Source organism: Protobothrops mucrosquamatus, unplaced genomic scaffold (genome assembly GCF_001527695.2).
Source record: "Protobothrops mucrosquamatus isolate PMUCROS unplaced genomic scaffold, P.Mucros_1.0 scaffold13, whole genome shotgun sequence".
Classification (NCBI taxonomy): Eukaryota; Metazoa; Chordata; class Lepidosauria; order Squamata; family Viperidae; genus Protobothrops; species Protobothrops mucrosquamatus.
Window position 1 is genome coordinate 2,729,646 of NW_015386400.1, and position 20,622 is coordinate 2,750,267.

General features: G+C 35.2%; 1 protein-coding gene across 1 annotated transcript in view; it reads left to right on the forward strand.

The window, feature by feature from the left end:
* ARHGAP12 (Rho GTPase activating protein 12) overlaps positions 1 to 18,447 on the forward strand; it is a 49,611-nt gene extending 31,164 nt beyond the window's left edge. The window contains exons 7-18 of the mRNA XM_015810663.1: positions 456 to 530; positions 1,305 to 1,370; positions 2,064 to 2,141; positions 3,559 to 3,660; positions 3,857 to 3,955; positions 5,000 to 5,102; positions 7,136 to 7,255; positions 12,116 to 12,214; positions 13,320 to 13,397; positions 13,637 to 13,771; positions 14,220 to 14,322; positions 14,910 to 18,447. Coding sequence (XP_015666149.1) covers positions 456 to 530; positions 1,305 to 1,370; positions 2,064 to 2,141; positions 3,559 to 3,660; positions 3,857 to 3,955; positions 5,000 to 5,102; positions 7,136 to 7,255; positions 12,116 to 12,214; positions 13,320 to 13,397; positions 13,637 to 13,771; positions 14,220 to 14,322; positions 14,910 to 15,084 — 1,233 coding nt within the window. The 3' untranslated portion in view covers positions 15,085 to 18,447. The remainder of the gene's footprint in view (positions 1 to 455; positions 531 to 1,304; positions 1,371 to 2,063; positions 2,142 to 3,558; positions 3,661 to 3,856; positions 3,956 to 4,999; positions 5,103 to 7,135; positions 7,256 to 12,115; positions 12,215 to 13,319; positions 13,398 to 13,636; positions 13,772 to 14,219; positions 14,323 to 14,909) is intronic.
* The last annotated feature ends 2,175 nt before the right edge of the window (positions 18,448 to 20,622 follow it).

Here is a 20,622-nt window from a genome sequence, read left to right on the forward strand (position 1 = left end):
CTCTTTGTGCTTTGAAGCACCTCTTTGAGATTGTATCTGAAGCATTGCACAGACCTAGAACATGTAAGTCATATTTAATTTTAAAAATTCAACTCTTCTGTAAAGGATGCAAGTCATTTAGACATAAATTATAGTAATGTAGCTTCTAAAACTAGTTCTTGTATTTTATATTTCTCAATTAATACTTCTGAATTGTTCGTTCCCAAAACATTAGGAGCACATTATTTGAATAATATTTGAAATATTATTTATTTATGGATCATTTTAGTAGTTAACTAAACCTGAGCTCTTCCAAAAATAAATTATAGAAATAAGCTAATCAGTAGAATAAAAATCTTAAATTCATATTCCACTGTTTTAGTATTCCTATCTTTTCCATCCATTTAAAAGTCCATACGCTTTGAGCTTGTTTTATTTCCCTTATATAAACAATTAAATTCATTTTCCTTTTTTAGGATTTTCCTTTTCCTGCAAAGATCGTTTTTCCTGAGAATGGATCCTCTCCTTCCTCACCAAGGCATCAAACCACAGTCAGTACAAATACAAATGTTTGAGACTGTTAACCTCTCTTTCTGTCTCTCTCTATAATTTTACAAATGTATGCATATTGGGATACATTTGTTAATGTATGTTATAAATTATTAATTTCTCAGAATTTTAACAGAATATGCCTCCAAATTCATGTTAAGAGTTTGAGACATTCAAATCTGTGCCTGCTTACTAAGTCAATAGTTGGAAATTAATCTGTGCCAACTATGTGCCAACTATATGCCAACCCAGATTAGCCAATGAACAACTAGGAGTTAGCAAACTGGGGATCATGTAGATCCATAGTATCTTTTAATATAATCTGGCACATCTGGTGGACACTGAGTTTCTTTTATTTTCAATTGGAACATTGAAAACACAAAGTTGATCACCCCTTGAAATTAATTGAGGAAACAAACCCTTATTATGTAGCTTAAAGATGGTATAGTTGAGAGAGTCTATTGCTAGCAGTAATCATAGAATTCTGAAAGGGGGGGAGGGCTTTCCCTCTGGCAATATTTTTTTAGATTATACCACTAGATATAAGGTGGGATTACTCTGCCCAGAGTTTACTATGGGTAATCCACACAGAACATTATGGAATGTGCTTTTAAATAGGTGTATATTGAGATTGTAAAGTTAGATAAAATTCAGGGAGTTATATTTGCAATCAAATCTCAGTTGTTTTTCCCTTCTGGAGATTACATATAAAATGAAATAACTCATTTCCTCTTTAAGAAAACAGAAATCTTTATTAAATTTCTTTTTCTTCTTAGGATCAAGAAAAGTATGGATTATTAAATGTAACTAAAATTACAGAAAATGGAAAAAAAGTCCGGCAAGTATTACTGTAGTGTTTATAAGTTTTGAAGTCTTCGTTTTTTAGTATCAAAAATTGAGTATTATTGAGTATTGAATATTAATAAAAATTTACTAATCTACTTCAGGATACATATTAAATACTTTATAGGAATTCCTTTCAAGTGATAGTTTTGATTTTTTCATGTGTCACACTAATATATGAAATAGTCACTATGACAGAATATTATTAGCACATCTTTATCAAAGCGATTCCCATTGATTCCAGTGGAAATTAAGTAGTGATTTAAAATTTTACAATCTAAATCATTCTAAGAAGCATGATGAACAGAAGACTTTAAATTTAAATCTCAAGCCTTAAATGTAATATTAGCTTAATTTTCATTAGATTCCATTTCATACTATCTTATCACAATTTTTTTTCATTGTGAAATTCATAGATACTAAACCATTTTGTTTACATCTGTTTGGACTATAGACTAAGTTATATATGTGAAAGTAATACTATACATTTGCTCAATATATTCTGTAAGAGCTCGTGATGAGTTTGTCTAAAAAATGTATAAATATTTTTCTGTAACCTTCATATTTTTATGATTTGTACAAGTGTCTACTTAGTAAGATGTATGCTGACTAATACTGTTTGCTGAGTTATCATTGGTTAATTTTAGCATTATATTCTTGACTGTACAAATATTTACCTCCTTTACAGAAAGAATTGGATGTCATCTTGGGCAGTATTGCAAGGTTCCTCATTACTGTTTACCAAGACCCAAGGAAGTGGAACTGGTTGGGTAAGTACTAAAAGATTGTCAGGTTTTCTAAAAATGTATTTTGCAAATAACTTTTTCTCCTTCAGGCTGTTAGTACAATTATACGTAACTACATTATATGACTCACATGAGTTGGGATAAACTGCATTAATGCCTAAGTGACACTCATGGGTTAAAAAATATTTGCAGTCATGGAAATAGCTGTTCCTTTATCAGTTTAGAAGCTAATTGAATGTAAATTATCTCATTAAAGGAGAAGCTATTTTTCAGTTCAAATTACCAAGGCATTTAAATCAGTGGAACTCAGAGGTGACCTAATGACTGTCTTAAATCATGTTTACTATCCAACTTCCAATTTTGATTAAGGCAAAATAAAAAAATTCCTTGTCTGGAATTTTGTCTCACATTTTGAACTGAATAATTGACAGCGTTACAGAGTTTTTCTAGCTGATACAAGAATTTTAACAAGATAATGTTCTAAGCTGATGTTTCCTGTATGTTGTTCTGATGTAATGTTGGTAGTGCAAGCTTTCCTTTTGAAAGCATCATACAAGCTTCTTTTGAAAATATGTGTTAAAGAGTTTTCCACTTAACCTGTTTCTCAGCCAGCTTCCTTGCCCATTTTCAGTTATACATCCAAAATCACTACAATAAATATAATTTAATTTAAAATGTCAGCACGGTCATTGATTATAGTGTCACTGACACTTCCAGTATATTTAATAAGTCTTAGTATAGATAAACTAATTTTTCTTTTATGTATCATTGGACAATTTTGTATATTTCAAAATGTTTTGTTTTAAGGCAGTTGTCGTTTTCCCCTAGTAATCATATCTCTAGTAATCTATCTAACTACTGATATCCTTTCCAGAAATCTTGATTCCTGCATTTTGATATATTTCAGTAGCAATAAGATTACTGATTTTTGTGAAAGTAGAAAAAAATATATTATTCTAGCCAATACAACCATATTATAGATTTTAAGATAAAGAAAAGGAAGAACTGGGAAGAGGAAAAGGAGAACAGTGCATTCACATTAAAATTGGAAACTTAACAAACAAGTTATTTTAAGTACAAGTCCTTGATTTATGACTGTTCAAAATTACAAAGGATCTTCTCAGGACTACTTAGGTACAACGGATTTGCTTAATGATCACTGTATTTGCTGGTACTAGTTTAATAATGGCAATATTTGTTTAACAAACACTGCAAAGTGGTAAAATCGGTCACAGTCACATGGTGATCTGCTTAATAACTAGCATGACTTATGGCCGTAATTCTAGGCTTAATCACAGTTATAAGTCAAAGACTACTTGTAATGGCGACATCCTATTTATTTTATGATCATAAAACAGTCTTTTAAATATATTGCGCAAGACTCTTTTCTAATAGCACTTATATCTATGTCCTTAATGCATTTTTGATAATATTTCAGAAGTTTGGGGTCAATCAGTCTAAACCAGAGTTCACAGTGGATCTCAAAGGTGCATCTATTGACTGGGCTTTAAAGGAGAAGTCGAGCAAGAAAAATGTGATCGAGGTAAACTTTGTAGGAAAGAGAGATCCTGAGCCAGCCATTATTGTTGTAAATTATAAAAGAATGTATAGAAGCAAAAAGCAAGTTGGGATTATTTCAGAATGTATTAAATAAGTTGTTTTTGTGGTAACAGGATATTTTTGGGAACACATAAAATATAAATCCTGATTCTAATGTCATGATTTCTTTTATTTTAAAGATGAAAACACGGCAGGGAACTGAACTATTAATTCAATCAGACAATGACATATCTATTATGGAATGGTTTAGAGTTCTTGAATATGCTATCAGTAATCAGGTAAATTCTTAAATGTAAACATTTTTTCATCCAGAATGATAGCCTAATATTTGAATCAATGTAAAGCATTACTTTGAACCAGAATATAGAACTGAATCACCCTCTGCTCTTGAACATTCAAATAGGAAAAAGGTGAATTTTTTTATGCATGGTAAATGAAGTTTACACCCATTTTGAATATAAAAACATACATTATAGGTCAGGGGTGTCCAGTGATGATTTAGCGAAAACCAAAGTGCAATATATATTTAGAAAATCTCAATTTAAGATCCAAATAAATCCTACGGAGCAGCTGTATCTACATTGCATTGGCTTTTTGGAATGCTTTTTGCTATATTAATTGAATGATAGGAGAAGAATTAGGAGCAGAGAATTTCTAGTTCTTTGAAAAGGATTGAAGACCTGTACAGATGTAAACTTTTTGATAGATGAGAATTAGGGCCAGAATACTCAATATATGCAAATGGTTGTAATAAAGTGTTCACTAGTATACTAGTATAGCGTTCACTGCAATACTATGAAAGCACTGAAAGTTTATTTTGCTTCTGTTGTTATATTGTATGTGATATTGTAAGACATAAGGTGTTGGGCAAGCTCCTTTAATAATGAAGTCATTCATGGCCACATGAGTTTTTTAAATTTGGAAGGATTTATTTTATGTAGCTTATTTATCAGCCTTTTATCCTTCTATAATTTTATTTTATTTTTGCCTATGAAATCAAGGAAAATAAAGGTTTACACTTTAAAAAGATCTGAAAGAAATCTTAAATTATATTGATATATAATATTAATTATATTGTCATTAATTCAGTGTTGACTCTTGGCAACCAAATTGATAATTTTTCTCAGATCTCTGTTCTCAAATTGGTGACTTTTGCATTATATAAACTGTTGTTATCAATTTCAACATCAATTACAATCAATTTCATAAAGTGATGTACTACTTTGAAATAATGTTTGAAGAAATATACTTTATAAAACATATCTTGTAAAATAATTCTGTAGGAAGAAAACTTATTAATTGTTGTTGTGGAATTACACTAGACAGTAGAGTCTGAAGAAGCACTGGATGATGAAATGCCAGATTCTCCTGGAATGGAAAAACAAGACAAAGAAAAGGACCATAAAGATTCTAAAAAACTTCGCTGTAAGTTTCAATTCCATAATTAAATGCATATGCTTCTAGTTCATTATCACCATTAAAAATACGTTCTCTCTCAAACACATAAAAATTTAGACAATTTTTTTTAAATTATTGCAGCAGGAAATATCCAAGTCTCCTTTTGGTCAGATTTTATACGATAAATTTCAGTTATTGACACTTGATATAATATTGCAGCTTGTCTAATCACTCTGTGCTTGTTTCAACTAATTAGAAGTTCAAGAAGTATTATTATCATCATCATATACTATAAGGTTTGAAATGAATGTAATGAGTTTTTTTCCCCTTAATAAATATTTTCTTTGAAAAACTGAAACTATAGAGACCAAATATCAATGCTTCTCTTTTACCCAGAGTGGGCAACATGTAGTTAATCATTGTTACATTTAGAAATAGGCCTTTTTCAACACAAGTATAAAGTGAGTTTTTACTAGCAGCAATGCATCCTCTAAAGGCAAAGAACCTGAATTACTTTTGTGTATGTTCCTGCATAGCTTTATAGGCTGAAGCCAAAGATTAATATATAATTGAGAAAAGTATAGCAAAAATAGATACGATACTGGACTTCCAAAATAATTATATCTGGGGAAGCTCAGCTTTTTATGCCTGGGTGGTCTTGAATTCCATTCTTGTAAAACAAGTTTATGGATATGACTAGAGAACATTAGGTTGGAATAGTGACAGTATAGGTTACAATTAAATATAGAGGGAAGTAGAAAAATTAGTCCTTTTATTTACTTACTCATTCTTGCATTCAGGATTCTGTGCCTTTCTATTCTGGATTGTCTAATTACGTTCCTCTTCCCAAAATAACATTTAAAAGGTTCAAAACCAAAAGTAATAAAATAAATTATAAAGTCAATTATTAATAGTGCCATCATCCTTGGAGACAGAATCATTTTTCTGTCTGATTACTAAAAGCTCTCATCTTATGGGGAAAAAATTTTCAAAGTGGAGTGGCCATCATTCAGAAGATTCACGTATGGAGTCTCTGACTGACCACACACTTTCAAAAGTGGAAATATTCATTTGTTTCTCTTTCTAGTCATACTAAACAGGTGTATTCCACCTGGATAAGATCATCTTGGAGCAGCTCATCCTAGTCTCTAAGCCATATGGGGCTTGAAAAATAACATCTTCGGTTGAAACTGGGAGCTAACAACAATCAGTGCAGCTCCCATTGTAGCAAATCTAGGCAGGTCACAATGCCACAAATCCTTTCCATAATGCATTTGAATCAGCTACCACTTCCAGTTGGTCCTTTGGGGCAGCCTCATGTAGGCTCAGTCACATGTCAAGGGCATGAATGATAACCAGCAAAGTGTTCCTCATTCCAGGAACAGTGAAATTGACACAGAATATGTAATTGTGCAGAGGCTCACATGAGTGAACCAGCTCTGTCTGCAGAAGCTGTGGTCCATCCAGAGAAAGAGGCCCGACTTTCTTCAGCATCAGCCAGCTTTTAAAAGCTAGCCACACCATCTTGTTGGGTTCAGCCTAAGTCTGTTTCTTCTTAGATCCTAACAGTCTCTGGATATCAGGATAAAACTTTCTCTTCATCGCCTGATTGGTCACATGGCAGTTCATAACAGGATCATCCCTTTTCCGTCCTCACCACATGCCAATGGGAGGCCTGTCCCAGTGGTGTTATGTGTGTTGAATAGAGGTTGATCATAAGTCCTTCTGACAGAATATAAACATATCTTTTAAAAGACTTGCTTTTTATGTTTCTATAAATAACACATCTTAGGGAGAGAGCCACATGGTGCTTGAATTGTTATGCAAAGAAAATAATTGTTAATATAAATAGAAATTTTAAAAAGGTTATATAAAAGTCAAGCATGTATTGTACTTCTGTTAATCATTATGTTGCATTTCTATATTTTCCCATAAACATCTTCCAAGTGATTATTCTATTTTGTCCCTGAGGAATTCATTATTAACTTGTTTTATAAATTAGAAAATATTTAGCTTGATGATTGTCGAATGTTATTCAAAATATTGTTCTTGTCTTTCAGCACTAAAAATATCTAGCAGTATTGATTCTTCAGAACAAAAGAAGACTAAAACGAAATTGAAGAAGTTTTTGATCCGCAGACCTACCTTACAAGCAGTCCGTGAAAAGGGCTACATTAAGGGTAAGGCTTTTTAATTTGTTAATCAAGAAAATTCGAAAATCGTGATTCATGCTGATTCCTTGGGAATGAGGAAATAGTCATTTCCTTAGGAAATGGCAAAGACATTGTGCCTTCAAAGCTGCACATATTGAAGGCTTCTGCTACTACAAATAGCAGGAAACATAGTCACAATTTTAGTATATCTGTTAGAAGCTGATTTTATATATATCATATTACATAAAAGAACAAACAAGAGGCTTCTATTAAACTTAAAATAATCTTTCCTATCTAAGAATTACATTTGTCAAAGAGAAATTAAAAAAAATAATAGACCTCACTATCAAGAATATTATGGTTGTTTTCTATCAGTATGCAACATTAAACTAAATCTGCCATTGGAAATTATGGTAATCTGTTCCTTGTAAAAAAAATCAGTCCTTTATATTTTTGTGGTATGGGTAAAGTTAAGAATGTTGAATTTTAGGATTTGTGGGTAAAACAACACTACAAAATTAGTTTTGCTGGGTCAGTTATTTCCTTAACTATCACTTTAGAAGCTTTTTATTGCAGGTATCAAACTTGATCAAAATTCAGGAGTTTCGTAGATCATCCATCTACTTTCTAAATGTCTATAGAGATTCTCAATTAACCATGTCACAGTTGTCCCAAAGATATTTTATTCCAAAGGCAACCAGACTTTCTTGGTGGGGTTTTTTTTTTTTTTTTTGAAAATGTTTTGCTTCTCATCCAAGAAGCTTCTGAATGAGAAGCGAAACATTTTCAAAGAAAACACCAAGAAAGCCTGGTTGCCTTTTGGAAACAATATTTTTGAGGCATCTAGTTTCTACTTTTCATCAGGAAAATAGAAGGGCCTGTTTGAAAAAGAGTAGATCATTAAGATCTACTTAGAACATAAAACTATTATAAAATTAATTCTTTTAAAAATACAGTAAAAAGAAATCTATTCTGTTCCATTGGCATCTTTAAGTGCTGAAATGAAGTGAATTAAAGAGCCAGAATGGAATGTCTGTCCCTCAAAATGGGATTAAGGAGAATGATCCATAATTAAATAAATAAGTAGGTAAGCTAGCAAGCGTAGAGTACAGCATTAATTTTACAATATCTATTACAGCTCTTCCACGTACAAATTGTACAGAGAAGTGTTTTCTGGGTATGTATGTATGTAAGGGTATGGGTATTGGGCAGATGGGCCCTCTGAAAGTTAGCCCTTCAGCACATATTTATTTATTTATTTGTTCAATTCCTATGGCTGCCCATCTCAGTCAGCGACTGGGCAACTTACAATTCAAAAAATATATCGCAATTAAAATTTGAAAAAACAATTTTAAAACAATAAAAACAGTAAAACAATAAAAACATTTAAAACATCTAATTCGCCTTATAGTGAGATGGGCGGCCAACAAATTTAATAAATAAATAAATATAAGAGCAAATTATTTGACCAATTAGCAATATAGTCAGAAAATGGGGCCCTTGGTGCATTCAGTGCTCCAGGTTCAGGAATGTAGTCAGGTTTTTAGGGCCTTATGAAAGGCTAACAGGGTTGGGGCCATTCTGAACCCCAAAGTGAGGGTGTTCCATATAGCACCCTCATTTTCTGATGTCCGCCAACTGACATTCTTTGGCTGACGAGATCTGCAGCACGCCCATTCTGCTTGATATAGTTGGATGGGTAGAGACTTTTGAAAAAAGGCAATCCTTCAGGTATCCCAGTCTCAAGCCAGGTAGGGCTTTATAGGTACACCCCCCCCCAGTACCTTGAATGGCACTCGGAAACACACCAGTAACCAGTGCAGTTCATGCAGGAGTGGTGTTATGTGTGCCATATATCTGATACCATTTACTACCTGTGTGGCTGCATTCTTCATCGGTTGAGGTTCTGAATGGTCTTCAAGGACAGTGTTACAATAGAGCGTGTTACAGAAGTCTAACTTGGAAATTACAAGGGTGTGAATTACTGTGAGCAGGGCCTCTTGATCCAGATACAGGCGCAATTGCCATACCACTTGAAGGTATACAGAGGGCCTCCTAGCCACGGCTGCCACCAGCTCTTTGAGCAGGAGCCGCAGGTCCAGGAGGACTCCCAGATTGTGCATTGGGTCTGTTTGGGGCAGTGCAACCCCATCCAGAACCAAGGATCCAATTATCCACACCCATTCCATCTTGCTAAAGTTCTGTTGGAGCCCATTTTGCCCCATCCAATGTCCAAGAGCCCCCAAACATGGGATATGACATCCATGGCGTTACTAAAGAAGCCTGGGGTAAAGATATGAAACTGGGTGTCATCTGCATGCTAATGATATCTCACTCCAAACCAATGATCACCTCATGCTGTGGCCTTATGTAAATGTTAAATAGGAGGCAATAGACAATAGAGCCCTAAGGCAGAATTCCCCAATCTTTCCAGGTTGGCGCCCTGGAGGGGGGGGAAGAGGAGATAATTTTGTTGGAGGGGCAGATGGTCGCATGAGCACCCATTGCTCCCGCAAGTGAGGCCGAGAGTGCTTGTGCAAGTGAGGCCATGGGTGCCTGTGATGTTCGTGCGAATGGGCTCACAAGTGTCCATGACACTTGCGCCAGAGGGGCCATGAGCCCCTGCGACACTCGTGTGAGTCAGGCCACGAGCGCCTATGACGCTTGCGCAAGTGAGGCCATAACCCCTGTGACACTTGTGCGAGTTGGGCCGCGAATTTGATTTTGATTTTTGATTTTATTAGATTTCTACCCCGCCCTTCTCCTTGCGGACTCAGGGCGGCTTACAGCCCGTTAAAAACAAGTAAACAAATACAAAAAACATACCACATTTTAAAATCAATTAAAATAAAATATTGCAATAGGCCAATTAGTATCCTTTAAAACCAATAGAAAACTAATTAAAAGTAATACTTAGGCCAGNCTCTGTGGGAGCGTATCGGCCGGTGGGAGGTAATCTGAGGCAGCAGGCGGTCCCGAAGGTAACCAGGTCCGATGCCATGGAGCGCTTTAAAGATGATAGTCAACACCTTGAAGCGCACCCGGAAGGCCACCGGCAGCCAGTGCAGCTCGCGCAGCAGCGGCGTTACATGGGAGCGACGAGTCCCTCCCAACACCGCCCGTGCTGCTGCATTCTGGACTAACTGAAGCCTCCGAGTGCTCCTCAAGGGAAGCCCCATGTAGAGAGCGTTACAGTAGTCCAGGTGGGAGGTGACAAGGGCAACCAGGCCGAGTGCCCGAATGCCCACGATGCTCATGTGAGTGGGGCCCTGAGCTCCTGCAATGCTCATGTGAGTGGCGTGCGCACACAAGCCAGCTACTCACTCGGCCTGGTTGCAAGTAGGCCACAGACTGGTAGTGGGCTATGGCCCACAAGTTTGGGACCCCTGCCCTAAGGTACTAAACAAAGTAGGGGCTGCAGGCTAGATCTTCTCCGTCAACAATTGGAACCAGCTCTGGAGAAAGGAGGACAAGCATCATAATGCAGTTCCCGGAGCTGGCCCAGAAGAGTACCATGATCGATGGAATTGAATGCTGCTGAGGCGTCAAGAAAAGCCAGGATGGATGCATCTACCTCCATCATACTTGCGCCGGAGGTCATCCATGATCATGATCAATGATGTCTCAGTCCCAAAACTGAACCCAGACCGAAAGGGGTGTAGATAATCTGTTTCATTCAGAGTTCTCTAAAACTGCCATGTGAACACTCTTTCCACCACCTTCCCTAAAAAGGAAAAAGTTAAGACCAGACAGAAACTGTCCAGGCTGAGTGGGTACTTTGAGAAGGGAGTGCACCACTTCTCTTTAAGAACTGGCAGGACCATTCCCTTTCTCAAGAAGGAATTAACTATTGCTCAGATCCACTTATGTGTTCTCTCCCGTGAGACCTTAATAAGCCAGGAGGGGAACAGATCTAACACACATGGCCAACCTAGCAGCTGAGAGAGCCTTGTCCACTCCCTCGGATTCATTGGGCTCAAAATCTTCCAACACCATCTTGCAAGATGTAGCTCCCACCATCTCCATACTCTGCTCTAAGTCTGGAGTCTAATGTAGAGCAAATGTTACCACTTTTATCTGCCAGTTGTGTAGCATATTCTTCGCAGCTACCCTTTAGGTAGATTTTGGCATTGCTTTCTCCAAGGAGTGAGTGAGTCACTGGAAGAGGGCCACTGGACGACTTATCGGCAGAAGCAATAACTATTTCTCTTCATTGCCATGACATAGTCCTTCATAGTGGCTCTAGCTCATATCTGATCATCTTCATTCCTTGTCTTTCACCAGCAACACTCTTAAGACTCTCTGGGCCTGTTTAACTCCCCTTAATTCCATCTTGTAACATGGGAAGCATTGGAAACCCTGATAAGGAGAGGTTTCCGGTGCTCCCCACAATCCGATCTAAAGCCATTGCTGCTTTGTTATTCCATGCAGTCACTAAGGCTTAAATCGGACCGAGTAGCAGGCTTTCTGGGAAAACTCCTATTTCCCTCTGTAACCCAATCTGGTCCATTAGTTTCCTGGGGTGGGCCGATCTAGTAGGCCCAAGCTTCCTGTGGAGGGAGTCTTAACAGTGGGTGATCTGTCCATGGCAGGAGAGCAGTCAAAATCTCTCACAAATCCAGAACATTGCCATTGCTCTGAGAAGAGAGAGGACCCCCCCAGATCTGATACATGCCTTGAGCCCCCAGACCCCTCTTGAGATTAAAAAAAATCAACTCATAAAATTGCTAAGAGTTTATTGGATCTAAAATAATTCTATGTTAAGACTGAGATATTGTTAAATGTTATATGTCCAAGTTCATGATCTTACATATATCAGTTTTTATTCTGTATAAGTCTAAGAAGTTCATCTCATCCATCTATGAATTTTATTTTTCTGCTCTTCAGATCAGGTGTTTGGCTGCAATCTAAGCAGTTTGTGTCAAAGAGAAAATAACACTGTGCCAAAATTTGTGAAGATGTGCATTGAACATGTTGAAGAACATGGTAGGAAGAAAGTACTTACTGTTTTTTAGGATTAAAAATGATTGTTGTTAAAAAAAAGTCTTAGTATTCATAAATGAAATATGTCCAAGATACAGATAGGATTGCAGTTTTTTTTAAAAAGAATGTATAATAATAGCCCCAAGTTTTCTTTTAATCGTTGGAAACTTGTTATGTAAAAAAAAGTTAGAAAAACAGTTTTCTGGAAAAGCTTGAAAAAGCTTGAAAACAGTGTAGAACAGTGTTTCTCAACCTTGACAATTTTAAGGCATGTGGACTTCAACTCCCAGAATTCCACAGCCAGCATTGCTGGCTGTGGAATTCTGGGAGTTGAAGTCCACATGCCTTAAAATTGTCAAGGTTGAGAAACACTGGTGTAGAATGAATAATTGATCCTTGGTTTGATAAAAATGAAATGCTATGCTGAGGGAAATAGTCCACTTTTGTTCTTTTGTTTTAATATTTGATAGTGTAGTCCAAAGTAAATTATGACTCCAAAGAGGAATGTGAAAGATTTCATTCTGTTTTTTTATGTTACTTAGTATACTTTGTTTTAGTATTATTTTTCTAGGATTGATGTTCATTGTGCTTTCTCACTTTCTATATTGCCAGTTCTGACTGGAGATAAATGCTGCTGAAGATAATCTATTGAAGAAGGAACTTTGACTAATCCAGTGAAGAAACAATATTATGTTGATTTGCCCGTCTGTCCTCATGTTGGGTGACAGACATGTGAGAGTATCTGTTCCAGTTTCCCAGTTTCAGCATAGTGTGGTTGAGGAGAGATAAATTCCAAGTAGAAACAGTATTCTCCCCAGATTATGGCAGAGGATCTCAGGCGTGAAAGGAATGAGAAATCTAGTTTTCTACTAGGTGTAAAATTCACATTCCCAGGTGGATCCGAAAAGAATAGTTCCTAAATTGGTGAAACGTTTCTGTTAATCTCTGAATAAGAACAGAGTATAATAATCTACTTCTTAAATTGCTTGTTTTACCTATAATTTTCACTTTAAATTTTTTTGCTTTCCCTTTTCATTGCATGTATAATGTAAGATCTAATGTAAGTTGTAAGAACGTTGGCTGAACAAACAAATTAAATTTTTTATAGGATTGGATATTGATGGATTGTACAGAGTTAGTGGTAATCTTGCAGTAATACAGAAGCTAAGATTCGCAGTTAATCATGGTAAGTACTTACATATAAAATTTATTTGCAATTAAGCTCTTTTATAAGCGCTTATCATAATAGGTTTTAACACATATTTTTAATATGACATAGAGGTCTATTTTTTTTTTTTTGCAATTAGCTTTGATGAGATAGTTGTTAAAATTGCCTTTTTATCTGAATATTCTTGTATGTGTATAAACAACAGCACCAAAAGTTTATTATGACATAGCTAGTGGCTTTGTATCTATTTCTTTCAGATGAAAAACTGGACTTGAATGACAGCAAATGGGAAGATATCCATGTCATTACGGGGGCTTTGAAAATGTTTTTTAGAGAATTGCCAGAACCATTATTCACTTACAGCCATTTCAATGATTTTGTCAATGCCATTAGTAAGTATTACTTTGAAAATATGCTCATCCTGAAAAAGTTGCACAACAATTCACAACAGTGCCCTCATTGCATGCAATAGCCACTAGTTTTACTTCAGTAGGAAGCCAATTATTAATGGTCATTTCTTTCATCTGCATATTGAGATAAAGTTATGAAATTATGTTAAATAGAATTACAACCAAATACTCACTAGATGGAAGAAGGAGCTTAATGTCCATATTACTGTATTATATATATTAACCCAATAAAATAGATTATGGCTTGTTTTATCTTATTAGCCTTCTGGATGCTGTAGTGTAGTAGAATCCTTGCAATAATAGATCAACATTGTCAGCAATGTTCATGTTAGCCACTAGATGGTGCTAGGTATTAGCTAATATCCTCCCAATGTACTCTTAAGCCATGAAAAGCTGCATTGTACATAGAATTTGTCTCTTCTGTCTCTAGAACAAGAGCCTCGGCAACGTGTTCAAGCTGTAAAAGAGCTGATTAAACAGTTGCCAAAGCCAAATCACGATACGATGCAGGTGCTTTTCAGACACCTCAGGAAGTAAGTAAATGCATAGAAAAGAAATGTAACTTAATCTATATTTACATAAACAAATGGAAAAAGTATAATTTCATAATGTTTATAATTTCCCCTCGAAGACATCGTGCACAATCTAAGCCTCTCAAACTATTTTTTTCCAGAAAATGGTACAAACATAGCTTTTAAAACCCAGTAGAGTATAAACATGTAATTTCGGCAAAGAACCAGCATTATAAAAGGAAAGAATATCAACGAACTACAGTATCTTGATAAATGCCACATCATTACTCAAAAGTGAGAAATTGTGAATCTAGAATTCATCTTATGATTTGATTTTGATTTGATTTTGATTTTATTAAATTTATACCCCGCCCTTCTCCCGGAGGACTCAGGGCGGCTTACAGCCAGTTTAAAACAATGGTACAATAATCAAATAAACTGCAAAACTCTATAGGCTGGTAATGTTAGTATGGGGAACTATTTTCAGTTAGTACTAAGATCCAGGATTATGCCTTGAGGAAGATATACATGCATATGTCAGAACATTTAGTTTGATAATAACATGAAGTTTTAACAGGTTTGAATAATTATTTTTCTGTCTTTCTCAGAATTGTAGAAAACGGAGAGAAGAATCGAATGACCTATCAAAGTATAGCCATAGTCTTTGGCCCAACTTTATTAAAACCCGAGAAAGAGACTGGTAATATAGCAGTTCACACAGTGTATCAAAACCAGATTGTAGAATTAATCCTACTGGAATTGAACTCAGTCTTTGGACGTTGAATTTGTTAAGCCAGATTGGCCTTTGAAAGACAAAAACTTGGCTCTGACAGAAACAGCATCTCAATTTATATTATATATTTGTGGACCAAGCAGCAACTTGTGATGATATTGCACTTTTGGGGGGAGGGAGAAGAGTGTGATTTATTTTTGCTGGGTTTTGGAAGCTATTAACTTTGAATTTTTTTTACAATAAATGTTATGGATATTACAAAGTTTATATGATTCTAGTGACACTTAAACTGAAGATTTTATATAGATGTACACACTGGATTTCTTTTGCGGAAGAAGCTAATTTCAGTCAGGATTATCTAGAATGGCATTTTAATCTTGATTTTTAAATACAGGTTGTCCTCAACTTATAACCATTATTTAATGATCACTCAAATTTATAACAGTGCTGGAAAAAGTGACTTATGACCAGCCCTTGCACTTATGACTGTTGTAATGTCCCCACAGTGGTTTAGATACTTGGAAACCAGCATGTATTTATGACAGTTGCAGTGTCCCAGGATCGCATGATCACCACTTGCAACCCTCCCAAAAAACAAAGCCGGTGGGGGAGGTTGGATTTGCTTGACTATTGTGTGATTCATTTAACAACTATGGCAAAAAGTTGTAAAACTGGGAATGGTCACATAATGACACATTTACACATATTGCTTACTGACAGAAGTTCTGTACCAATTGTGGTCATAAGTCAAAAATTCTGTAATCTTAGGCTTACCACTTATTTTGGAGAAAATAAACTCTTATCAACTGACTTTGAAGATTTTTGTGAGCTTTTTTTAGTGAATCAATGCAGTACATGCTCACAAATTAAATGTACAAGATAACTCCTATTATTCAGTTACCGGTTTCTGTATTAATTTGAAAGATTAAACAAGTGCTAATAGCGGTCTGTGCAAATCCTTCACTAAACCAGTTTTATTTTGCATTGCCATTGATATTACTGGACTTGCTCAGATTTTAGCTGGCGTTTTTTTAACCACATAACTCTTATTGCTTCAGACACTGAATTGGTGCATATAACCAGTGGAGGATATATCTATGACAGACTGGAGTTTTCAGCATTTTTTCAAGATGTATATGTTATTTGAGATTAAATCATATTTAGCAAATCTAACTGAAGGTTGATATTGTAGTGAATTCTTGTATGAACCTGTGGTAGTGAAATCAGATGTAAGTACACACTGAAGTCTAACTGGGTGTTTTATTTTTTATTATTATGTGTATACACTGTTGTATACTTTTTACTCCTACACTTTGAACGTGTAGATTAATAACTGGTATTTTTGTGTACCTCCAGTGGATATTCTATTCCTACAGAAAAATGGGTTATCTGGAAAACTGTGTGCACTTTTTCAATGCTAACATCTGCACGCCAATAATTCTAATGCAAATGGTACTGGAAAAGTACTGAGTGTGCTTGCTTTACATATTTAATGCACTACAAGCAGAACCTCTGGTGTTGCTTAATCTGTCCAGGAGCTATATTAGATAAATATATTGCAAATTCTAACATCTATATATTGCAGAAACTTATATTTGAATAGATGGATGACTGGATGTAATGAAAATGCTGAACTTAAGGATTCCTTTTGCCCTTAATGATGTAGATTGATTTATAAAATAATTTCAGAAGATTTTGTTACAGGATACATGGTCTGCAGAAGATTTTTTTAAACTGTATTTTTCTAGATTAACTGCTGTATCTGACATTTGCTACATGGAAATGAAGTAAAGAAAACCGTTAGCTGTTTGGAATGGGGTGCTTCAGGTTTGAAATGCACGTTGTGCCATATTGAAACCGTAAATACAAACAAACCAATCATTTGTTGCTTAGTAGTTTTATATTGCAATAATGATCTTTGACTTACAGGAACACAATGAATTTGTTGTTGACAAACAGTCCTGATGGTCAGAAAAGAAGTGGAAGGGGACTTATTGAACAATAACTCTCTCTACAGAATTGATGGAGAATTGCCCTCGCTATTTTATTTGATTAATTTAACATTATTAAGGCATTGTTATAAAAGGCTTTCTTGAGAAGAAAAACTCCATAATATTGACCTCACTGTAGAAAAGGTCCAGTTCTATTATTGATCATAGAGGTTTTTGTGGAAAAAACAAGATGCCGGTCATTAAGGCATCTGTAAACAATGTGTGTACTTCCTGAGAACCAAAATATATAATACATTCCTTTACTAGTTTCACTCATAAAGATGATTGTAGAATTGATTTTCTACCTGTACCTGTCTTTCAGAACATTCTCCTCCTGACCAGAAATAATAGCTTATTGAATAAAACTTTATTTTCTGTATTCTTATTTATCTTATGTAACCAGTTATAAAAACTAAAAAAAAGTATTGCTGGGGAAAAAAACTCTGATGGAAGATTAGCTCCCGTCCCAGTTAGCTTAGAAAGTTATCATTAGAATGTTAAAGACTATTTCTTTGTATCTAATATCAAAATTGCTAGAACATGCTGCAGCTTTGCTTCTTCTTTCTTAGACAGATATTGAGAACATTTAATATAGTTTAAAGCAAACTTTGTGATAAATGGCTTTTGCAAATATAATTCTGGAGGCTAATCATTCAACATATACTCTTATCATTCCTCTCCAAATACATTGTTAATAGCTAGAAAATTTCTTAAGTCATGTAGCTGAAACATCCATCTTTATAATAGAGATTAGCTCATCTTTTAAATGTGCATCTTAGTTTGGCAAAATAAGCAAGGATCACCTTGTTAAACTTCTTCAAGCATCCTATAAATATTCTGAACTGCATTAATTGGAGTATGTCTCAAAACAGGTGCAGTACATATTCCTAATTTTGAATCTGTTTTAGTAATACAGTAGTATAAAACAGCCTTTCTCCAAAGATTATGAAAGTTTGATAAATCACATATATGGTATAAAGAAGATGGAACAATGTATTATTGTCATTTTGAAATGATGTTTTGTAATGAGAAAGAAAGTATTTTGCTTGCAGTACACTATATTTGCCTAGGTAGATGGCTAATGAATTAATTGGCTTTGATATATGATAGTATTATTTCCATGACTTGTTTCTTAAATCTCTTAATCTGAATTAAACATTCTTTAAATGTTGTGCCAGAAATAAAAACTGTTATTTAAATACTTCCATTTGATAATTTGAAATACACAAATAAAAACTAAAAATTGAAAAGAAATATATGTCCCAAACCAAATTTAGGAACTTTTGGCATAAATTAATATTTTAAAGAATCTGGAATCAATGTTGCAATTATAATATCAAAGCTATTGGCTCTAATATATCAGTATGTATTTACCAGAAGTGTGCCTGTATTTCAGAACAAATAAATTGTGCTAATTCAGGATTGCTTTGTTGGAAATTGTTGCGTTTTCCCTGCGATACAGGGAGACACTTAATTAGTGGAATTCAAATTATCTTGTACTTTTTAAATTAAGAAACTGTGGATTACTGTGAAATGAGTTTTACTCATTACTGGCAATGAGTTTGATGCTCTTTTTGACAAAAATAAACATTTAACTCTCAATCTGTGTTTGCGTTGCTTAAAACAGTCACTCGAAATACATGGCCAGCTCTTGACATTTCTTTGTTCTTCAACCACCTGCAGCCCAAGAAAATTTTATTCCATTTCCCTGGCTGGTATTATAGCTGTGTGGGGTCCCTGTTGACTTTTAAGGATGGAAGCAGGTGAACAACAAATAGACTACATTCAGATTTGATCCAGTTTCCCACAGCCATCTCTTAATTGTCATAGGCAAAGTGAAACATGATTAGCAGTAAATAATTTCTCCAAGAATAGCTGCATCTCAGCCAGAAAAGAGCAGCAGTTGTTGGACTTGTTAATTTACCCACCATAAATGTTGTTGGCTAGGACCAATGCATGGAGGAAGGGGCTAGTTCCTGAATGTCTAATGAGGCATAGCAAAGCCTAGCAAGGAAAGGGAGCTGCTCCAAAGAATCTTAATGAGCTTTCACAATTGCAAGACTATGTGAATGAGCAGCTGCTGAGGCTGTATTTTGCCAGATCAGTCCTTTATAAAATAGCCTGTCCTATAATGGAGCTTAAGTGAATATTTTTTACATCATGGTGTTCCATTTAGAAGGGTGTCTCATTCACTGCCCTTTTCTATCCAGCCTTCCTTTTACTAGAATTTTGATGGATTTAATTACTTAGTGAAAGTTGGTTTTAAAAAAGTATTTGGTGTTGACCACCAATTGCATTTTTTATCACAAACAACTTGCATCCTTTCAAACACTGCAAAAGCAGGCATGATTGCATTGAACTAGTTTCTAGAGTGTGTGTTACTCTGTTTAAATATGTTCTGATGAAAAACACCCTACTCAATATAACTTTTCTCCAAGAATTGAAATTATTCTCTTGCTCTTCAAAAAACAGAAACAAACGAGCATTAGGAGGACTACTTCCTAGAAAACTATACATTGGACTATTTCCTTTATATAGGAAGCACTTAGAATTTTAGTGCTTCTTATATAAAGTAAGTAAAGTCACAGATTTTTAGGAAGAACTAACCTTGTTAAATGTTCTTTCTATTAAATTGTTCACATCAGTTGTGAACTTATTAAAAGTATTGTTGACACACACAGCTGTTTTGTGTGAATGCAGAGACAGCTTCTTTAGCTTTTCCTTACCCATATAAGATCTATAGACGGGTATGTCGATGATTATACACATACACATGCATGTAACTCAAAAAAATACATTTAATACATTCCATCCAGGAAAAAAAACTTGATAGGATATGGAGTGAGGAATCTCAGCAGCTATTTATATCTTCTCTCTGGTCAAGAATGATCAAGGCAGAAGCTTCTATTTAAATCACTGAGTTTTGCAGGTTCTTTAAAGGGGCTTTCCTTAGAAAATTACTGTCAAGGAGCTAATAATCTTTTTGGGCAAGGAAGGAGGATGAGTTGCAGATAAATTTCAGTAATGCTTGAAGTCATCTAGTTCAATTTAACTTCAGGCACCAATGATGTTTTAGGTGCCCTGTTGAAAGATTTCAGTTAGGAAGATATAAATGTGATCAGACATAAGCTGAATGGGGATTGTTCTAGCTATCCCCCCCCCCATATAAATAATTCCCAAATGTGGAAGATTGCCAGTTCTAGACACAGTACAGTACAGGTAGTCCTTGGGCCCAAAATTTATGTTACTAAGCAAGAGATTTGTTAAGTGAATTTTGCTTCATTTTACAACTTTTCTTGCCACAGTTAAGTGATTCACTGCAGATGTTAATTTAGTAACGTGGTTGTTAACTGAATCTGGCTTCCCCCACTGACTCTGCTTGACAGAAGGTCACAAAAAGAAGGTCACATGATCCAGGACGCTGCAATTGCCAGAAATACGAGTCCATTGCCAAGTGTCTGAATTATGGTCATGTGACCGAAGGGATGCTGCAACGGTTGTAAGTGTGAAAATTGGTTATAGGTTACTAACTTCGAACAGTTGTTAAATTAACTGCTATAAGATGAAGGCTACCTCTATTGAATGTTTGGCTGACTT